This window comes from Tiliqua scincoides, chromosome 7 (genome assembly GCF_035046505.1).
Source record: "Tiliqua scincoides isolate rTilSci1 chromosome 7, rTilSci1.hap2, whole genome shotgun sequence".
NCBI lineage: Eukaryota > Metazoa > Chordata > Lepidosauria > Squamata > Scincidae > Tiliqua > Tiliqua scincoides.
In genome coordinates this window covers 13,980,978-13,989,352 of record NC_089827.1, presented here as the reverse complement: position 1 = coordinate 13,989,352, position 8,375 = coordinate 13,980,978, and the positions used below count along the sequence as shown (strand labels likewise).

Below are 8,375 nucleotides of genomic sequence, written 5' to 3'. Positions count from 1 at the left end.
AGATGAAGATTGTCCAATGTCCTTGGTGACAACAGCGAATCACAGTCCAGAATTGGAAGACGATAGAGAAATTGAAGAAGAGCCTTTATCTGAAGATCTGGAATGAATAAAGACTTTAGAAACCTCAAAATGAAGGGACATATCACTGACCTTCACAACCACTCCATAACCATGAATATTTGACAAGTTTTTACTGTGACTATTTATTAAGCATGGATAAAGGAGAACAACCCTAAAGGAACTCATTCAGCCAGCCCTTTGGGAATCCAGTAACAAACAGGCAAATCGCTTGTTTTTTTTCTTTCTTTCTCTTTTTTTTAAAAAAAGACAGACTGATTTTCTTGAGAAAAAAAACTGTTTATATATAATGGCTTGCCCATTTAAAAAAATGTGGCTATCAAGGGTTCATGAAATGACTGAATATGAGGATACATGTTCTATAGAAAGCAAATGGGCCTCATATACTGCCAAAAATAGTGTTAGTTTCATCAATGTGAAAAATTCCAGCATACAGTAGTTGTAATAATGTTAGAACCAATTGCTGGTCAAGTTCAACTCGTTGCTATTGTTTTTAATTTGCACAGGAGTAGTATCAGAAATTAGTGTCACTGCTTGTATCTAGCTGAATTTTAAACAACAGAACATTAGTTTTTTATGTTGGTGCCACCAACTGTAAATGACATAAGTTAGTTAAAACAAAAACCACAGTAATTAGACTGTTGCAACCATCGAAAAACCTTTTTAAGCTTCCAGTCTGTGCTGTTAGTGTTAAGATGTAAAGTGCAATCCTAAGCTAACATTGTCTGTGCAAGCACCATAGAAACATTTGCATATCTGCATATATCTTACAACTGTACTCTTTACCTCCTTGTGATAAAGCTTTGTCTACCTGCAAACACAGTCAAAGGCTACAGCTGCAAACCAAAGCCTACTCTAACAATGGCCAATAGCTCAATGACAGAAGCAGCCACATGCCTTGGTCAGCCTTCTGTAACTTTAATTAGTACAAAGGAACCTTTTCCATGAACTACCTGCTGTTTTCTGATGACCTCTGGGATCTTTTCATTTAGCCCTAGACCAAGAAACAAATATGGGGAAAAAAAGTCAATTTTGTCATAGTGTAATCTTCTGAGGCCAAAAGTTGATCTTTAAATGCAGTGAAGATTTGCTTTCATTTTAGGGCAGAGGTGGGAACAAAAGTCTGGGCAGAAGTTATGATAGAAAGCAACCAATATGGATCACTGACCAAAACAATTATGTACTTGATGCAAATGCAGATTGCATATTGTTATGTAAAATATGTTTTTTTAAATTATGTTCCCTCCCCATTCAGGCCGGTTCTCTCTCCCCCCCCCCCCCCCGTGGTGAATATATGTTGTTAGAAGTCTTGTATGGTCTTAATCTTCGTTGTGTGCTATTTTTTATAGTCTTAAGTTATAATGACAAAAAAAAGTAGGAACCAAACATAAAAAAGGTCTAGTAAAGCCAAAAATTAATTTCATATTGATTTAAAGTAATCTAGGTAAGTTTTTACACTGAAAGCAAAGATTATAGCAATTGTAGTCCATGGTATTTATTTTCAGTCAAACCAAAGTTACATATAATTCTGCCTCTGTTTATACGGGATACTAACACTAACAATACACTCCCTTTGGAAGACTTGCACAGGCCAAAATTGTTGGAATGCTAGTTATTATTACTACTACTACTACTACTACTACTACTACTACTACTTTATTTTGACAACTCCAAACCCAAAAATACAATGACACATTAATAGTGTAGTTGAGAATAGCATAGTCAGACGTTTGCTGAAAACCTAGAAATTTTACGTGTTGCTTTTCATGTGCCGTGCCAAGTCTTGATAACACTTTCCCCCCCAACCAAGGGACCTCATAACCTGATGATGGTTATTGCTTTACAAACAGTTTCTTTCCACAGAAGGTGGCTGCTAGAGCTTAACATAGGTACCAGTTCCACAAGTTGGACTTGGGTCTTGCAAACTAAGCTCATTGTATTCTTTTGCTGAAATCAGCAAAGAGACTTAAAGAGAAACACAGTCATCTATCACGCCAAATAAAAGGACGAAATGGCTTTCAAAAGGGTTTTCCCACTTACCCAAAAGGCTTTCTGAAAGCTTCTACCTCTGCAAAAGAAAAAAAACAAAACAAAACAAAAAGAAATTAGAACAATTATGGCAGATTGCATGAAGTGTGAGAACATCACAGTAACTGCTACTTTTCATTATGTTTGTCTTTGGGTCATGATAAGAAGGTTTATAGTAATTACATCAAAAGAAAGATTTACCATGTGAATGATGGGGTTTTTTTTTCAGTCTGAGATCCCTAATGTGGGGATGACCTGAAAGTGACTAATGTTTCTTTCAAGTGCATGTTCAAAAGACTTTGATGGACTGGAAGTAAATGTGATAATTGGACCATCAAGAAGACGGTGGCCTAAGACTACAATGCTAAAGTATGCATACCTCAGTTACAAACCTTTTTGAAAGGAAGTCTCAGCCACAAGAATGCATATACCTGTAGAGTTTTGCATGGGTTTTATATAAATACAATTTAAAGAGAAAAAAAAATAGCTGCTTGCACATTATACCAGAAAAACCTCCAAAACTGCAATTGCTTTGAAAAAAAAATAGACTTTAGGTTTTTTGGAGTTTTCTGAGATGCTTGGTCTGTATTTTGATAATTGTGCATATTATGTAAAAATGTTGGTGGACCCATAAATGACCAGACTTTTTCTAAGAAAAAAAAGTTGCTTTAATGCATTTCATGAATTTTTACTCTGATATCATTGCTTGCTAGGAATAGCAAACCTGCTTTTCTGCATCTGCTTTGCGTAGCTATTGTAAGGCTTTGAACTAATGTATGTATTTATTGCTTGAACTTCTGTGCATACCTTATAAAGCATAATGTCTGACAATTTAAATGGCTCATGTATTCTTGCTTCTATCATAAGCTGATAATGGGGACTCTGATCTTTTGTATACAGCAAATTTTAACTGTAGCACAAACATCTGTTTATGTATTGGTGGAATATACCTGTTTTATTTATCTTTTTTGAGGTAAACTAATTTTTGATACTTTTCATTACTGTGTACTGTGTTCATACCTTGAATTCTCTGACGTTAGAAGTCATGGTTGAGAATTGTAACAGCTGTTTGTTCGTTCTGTATTCATGGCTCTCTCACTGCTGAATAAAATAAAAGGACCAAACCTAGGATTTGAAAGAAAACTGTCTACCTCTAACACCAGGGAGTTATCAGATTTTATTTTACATAGTTTTAGTCTACAAAGACACAATTGCTTAAACCTAGTGGGCTTAAGGCTTATATTCAGTGTGGTTGAATTCATGGCACAGTTGTACTGTTTGAAAATCAATTAAAATTTCATGTGAATGTTACAAGCATTAGGTAGAATTACCACTAACTGGGTTTTCTTTGGATAACTCCGATATGGAGAAGTGATCATCAGCATTCTGAGTCTACAGCTGCTTAACTTCATAAGAATGCATTTCTTTGTGATTAGGGAATGAAGCACAGCCAGCTAGGACTACAGCAACTGAGCTGTACTTAAGAAAACCAAAAACCACGGTGGACTTTAATGTCTCTGGTCAGAATCAGCCTCAAGCTCCCAAAGTCCGTTTTACTCAAGATTCCTCAAATTGGGCATTCACATTTTGGAGAATTTACTTCAGGATTTAGGCACATTCCAATACTAGTGTACATTTTTTTTCCTTTTGGGAAAGGCTAGCGTTATTAGCTTCTAAAGCACACGTTCCGTTCACCCTTGTTATTTCAAGAGTTCAAATCAGAATGGGTTTTGTCAATAAAATCAGGCATATTTAACAAGAAAATAAAAGATGTAAATTTTACTATAGTATTAATGTAAACAGTGTTTTCACTGCTGCTGGATGTAAAAAATGTAAATGAAACCATTTCATTCACTTGCTTAAGTTTCTGGTGTATAAATAAAAAGTCTAATTCTTTTTGACCCATTTATAACCCACAGGGTTTTTTTTTCCCTGGGAAGCTCATTCTTCCACCTCGCGAGCCCCATTCCAATGTGTTCATTCAGGAGTTGTACAATTCGTGGCCAATTTGTTTGGAGGTGCCCAGAGGGGCTCTGAAAGGAAGATTAAAAGCAGAAATCTATTCTCTACTTCAGTGGTTCCCAAACTTTGGGTCGGGACCCATTTTTGGTGGGTCACAAAACCGATAAGCCAATAGCTATCAAGGAAAATGTATTGAGCTTAATGGGAAAAAGAGCAGCATGTGCATGTTTACTCATGGGTGAGTGAGCATGCCTTGGTCCACTTCGAAGGGTAGGCCAAGGGGAATGCAACGTCACTAGAATGGTCCCAATCTGATGAATGTAGGCGCCAACAAACTCTCAAGGAAGTTCCCCCCCCCCTCCATTCAGGCTGACAAAGAAAATGTATTAAACTTTATGGAAAGCGAAACTGAGCCACATATGTGCATTTACTCATGAGTAGGTGAATGTACTTTGGCTCTTATCAAAGTCCAGGCAACGGGGAACACAAGGCCCCCAGAATAGTCTTGATTCAATGAACGTGGAACTAAACAAACTCTTCAGAAGGTGCCACCCCACCACCACAGTAAAAAGGATACAGACAGAGGAGTAGCTGGTAAGGTAAAGTGTTGGTTTTTCTTTTTGTCTTGTAAAGCTAGGTGGGTCCTGATAGTGTGTCATTTTAAAAAGTGGGTCCTGGTGCTGCAAAGTTTGAGAACCACTGGTTTATTTTATTAAGAACTGCATGAGGGCCTTTGCCTGATGCACATGCAATATACTCAGTGGTACCTACTGAGAGGATGTGACATCAGCAATACTGTCTGCATCTCGTGCTGCTTTTATTAGGAAAGAAGCGGTTGCAAATCTATTGGCCATTTTAGGTGTGCATCCCCAACGTTTTAAACCTAAAAATGTAATGTGGCAAACATGGGCTTCCAATCACATGCATCATCTATATAGATGTTTTTTACTGGGACTCTGTGTTGCATCAGGAAGTTGTAATAGGTTGCCGCTTCTTGCTGAGCAGCCACTGAGTAAGTGTTGAGTTTTGTGACTATTTGGGTTGTCTTTCCAGTCTTGCCTCTGAGTAAGGTGTGAAATGGCCCAAAGATGTATGATCCAGAAGGTTACAAGCAGAAGGGGGGGAGAGAAATACTTATTCAGGTCTCTATGCATATTATACAGGGTCCTGACTCCTTTGCACATGGCTTGATTAGCGCAAGAGTCACATATGTGCTTGTGTGACGGGCAGAAGATTTCTGGATTATAGCCATCACCATGTCCTACATGGATATTTAATCTTTTACATCTATATTGTGTGGCCCTGATTTTTGTATATCTCTCAGGCTCAGTTCTGCATTCAGAGAATGTTCTATTTATTATGTATTTCTTGCATATATAGATATCTGCAAGGGATGCCTCACATTTTGCAGAAGCTGCCTTGGCCGTCTGTCTACATAGTCTTAACACAAAAAGCAAGTATGTATTTGTTTATTTCAACAATTTCTGTCCTGCACTTTCCCCGTCCTATTAGGGAGTCACTCAAGGCAGCTAGCAACAGAACTGAACTATGTTCAAGTCACTTGAAACAAAAAAACCAAATATAAAAATACAGAGATAAAACAGTGTATAAAAACAGATATTGAACAGCAGTGGGAAAATAGAAACATACAACAGCACCAGAAATTGGAGGGGGCGAGGAGGAAGACTAACTGAAACAAAAAGGCAAACAGCTGGTGTCAAAACTGCAATAGCAACAGCGCTGACCTCACCTCTTGAGGGATTATCTGGGTGCCGCCACCGAGAAGGCCGTTTCACATATCTCCCCCAGATGTGGAGGAGGGACAAGTAAAAGGACGCTCTCTAGTTATCTTAGCTGCCCTGGGTCCTTTGGGGAGAAGGGCGGGGTATAAATAAAGTTTTATTATTATTATTATTATTATTATTATTATTATTATTATTAAGATGATGATGATGATAATAATAATTGATAGGTAGTTTTATGTTGGGAAAGGCAGTCCTCCAAATACTCTGGCTCAGAGCTGTTCAGGGCCCTGAAGTCCAAAACCAGCACCTAGAATTGCACTTGGAAATGTATCGGCCACTAGTCACTGTCTTGTCCAGATTTGATTTCAACTTGTTAACTTTCATCCAGCCCATTATCAACTCCAGACAACAATTCAGAATATCAGCAACCTTTCTATTACCAGGTGGAACTGAGATATAAAGCTGAATGTCTCCCATGCATTAATGCACCCATGCCTCCTGAAGATCTTCCCCAGTGATTTCATGTATATGCTAAAGAGCATGGGGGACAGGAATGAACAATGCAGGACCCCAGAAGCCAACAGTTCAGAAGGCAAGCAAGAGTCCGCCTGCATGACCTTCTGGAATCTCTCCTCCAGGAAGGATAGAAGTCTCTGCAAAATATTCCATTCTCATCCCCGCTACGTAATCCAGAAGAACTTCATGGTCAATTGTATTGAAAGCCACTGGGAAGTCCAGCAGAACCAATAGGGATGCAGTTCTCCTGTCCAGATCCCAGTGTAGGTCATCAACAAGGGTGACTAAGGGTGCAATCCTAACTTGTGCTCGAAACAGTCAGGCCAGCAGGCCTGCGCTATATCCAGCACAAGTGTGAGCTGTCTGAAGCTTGGCTCTAGGCAAGGGAAAACTTTTCCCCTTACCCCAGAGAAAGCCACAGCAGCCCCAATGGGTCTACTTGGATCTGCACCACCTGATGAGGTGGTGCAAATTCGAGCATAAGAACATAAGAACATAGGAACAGCCCCACTGGATCAGGCCATAGGCCCATCAAGTCCAGCTTCCTATATCTCACAGCGGCCCACCAAATGCCCCAGGGAGCACACCAGAGCACATGAGCAGCACTGGACTGCCCTGGGCTGCCCGGGAAAGAAGCTAGGATCCAGCATAAGTGCCTGATCCTGGCCTTGCTTCCCACTCTCTGCCTGCCTCCAGGAATAGCTGCCCTCCTCCCAACTCGAAATGCCTCCCTCCCGCCTCCTACCCAGGGCCCATGTCAGCATAAGGAGGCAGGCACATGTCCATGTGCCGGCCTAACTTCCCATATGTTGGTGCAAAAGTGCTTTACAGCACTTTCACGACAATGTTGGGCCAGTGCAAGGGACTTGCATCAGCCCAAGGGCACTTCTGAATTGTGCCCTATGGCTATAATCCTATGCACACTTTTCCTGGGACTCAGTGAACACAATGGGGCTTACTTCTGAGTAGACATGCATAGGATGGTGCTGTATGGCAGCTTCTTTTCCAAACCCCAGCCAGAAGTCAGATGGAAATGAGTCCTGATAATCAATTTCATCCATGGAAACGGGTTAACATTACCCACTTGTCCAAAAATGGGGTCTTGAGACTAGCCAATAGTCCTCCAATACAGTAGGATCAAGAAGGCTTTGGTTTTGTTTGTTTGTCTGATTGTTTTTCTGGAGAGGGCACACCACTGTCACCTTAAGGCAGGGGCGTCCAAAGTTTTTGGCAGCAGGGCCACACTGTCTCTCTGACACTGTGTCAGGGGCCGGGGAAAAAAAAGAATTAATTTACATTTAAAATTTGAATAAATTTACGTAAGTTTACATAAATGACTATATTAAAGATGAACTTATATGACTGAATGAAGGTCTTGCAATAGCTCATGGCCTATAAAAGGCCTTGCACAAAGCAAGGCCAGCCTTTCCTTTGCTGCCACTACTACATCACAGACGTGAAACAGCAAGCAGTGGAGGGAGCCCTCATCCCACAGCTAACGCGAGAGGTCAAACAGTCACCCTCACACTGAGAGCAGTTGCGTCAGGCCAGAGTGGGCTCCAAAAAATCTCCAGAGGGCCAGAGGCTCATTGAAGACTGGGGGATCCCTGAGGGCAGCATTGAGAGACCTTGAGGGCCGCAAGTGGCCCCAGGGCCGGGGTTTGGGCACCCCTGCCCTAAGGTATTAACACCCCCCAAAGAGGCGGTATTAATACTTCTTACTCACTTGGTCAGTCCCCGCCAGGCAGATTTTCACTAGTTAAAATGGGAATGAGTCCATCAAGGATGCAGACAACCATACACTGCCAAGAACCTTGTGCATGTGTTCAGGCTGTAACACTTGAAATTATTCCATGATGATGCAGTAAGCACAGGCAGAGAATCCATCAAATGACTCTGCTAATGCAGAGCAAATTAGTCACAGCAGGCCACTGAGTCATCTACTGTATCTCTGTGCAGATGTAGAAGGTGCTGCACCTCTCAGAAATGCTCTGCTAGACAGCTCTCCACTGATATGATAGTAGCAGGAAAGTAGTTTTTCTTCGC

At 40.6% G+C, this 8,375-nt stretch overlaps 1 protein-coding gene across 13 annotated transcripts in view; it reads left to right on the top strand.

Annotated features, from left to right (window-relative positions):
• The window catches only part of FOXP2 (forkhead box P2), a 256,701-nt gene extending 256,068 nt beyond the window's left edge, over window positions 1–633 (top strand). For all 13 annotated transcript variants that reach the window (XM_066634058.1, XM_066634057.1, XM_066634055.1 and 10 more), the window contains one exon: window positions 1–633. This exon is cut by the window's left edge and continues 39 nt beyond it. In XM_066634058.1, coding sequence (XP_066490155.1) covers window positions 1–106 — 106 coding nt within the window. In that variant the 3' untranslated portion in view covers window positions 107–633.
• The last annotated feature ends 7,742 nt before the right edge of the window (window positions 634–8,375 follow it).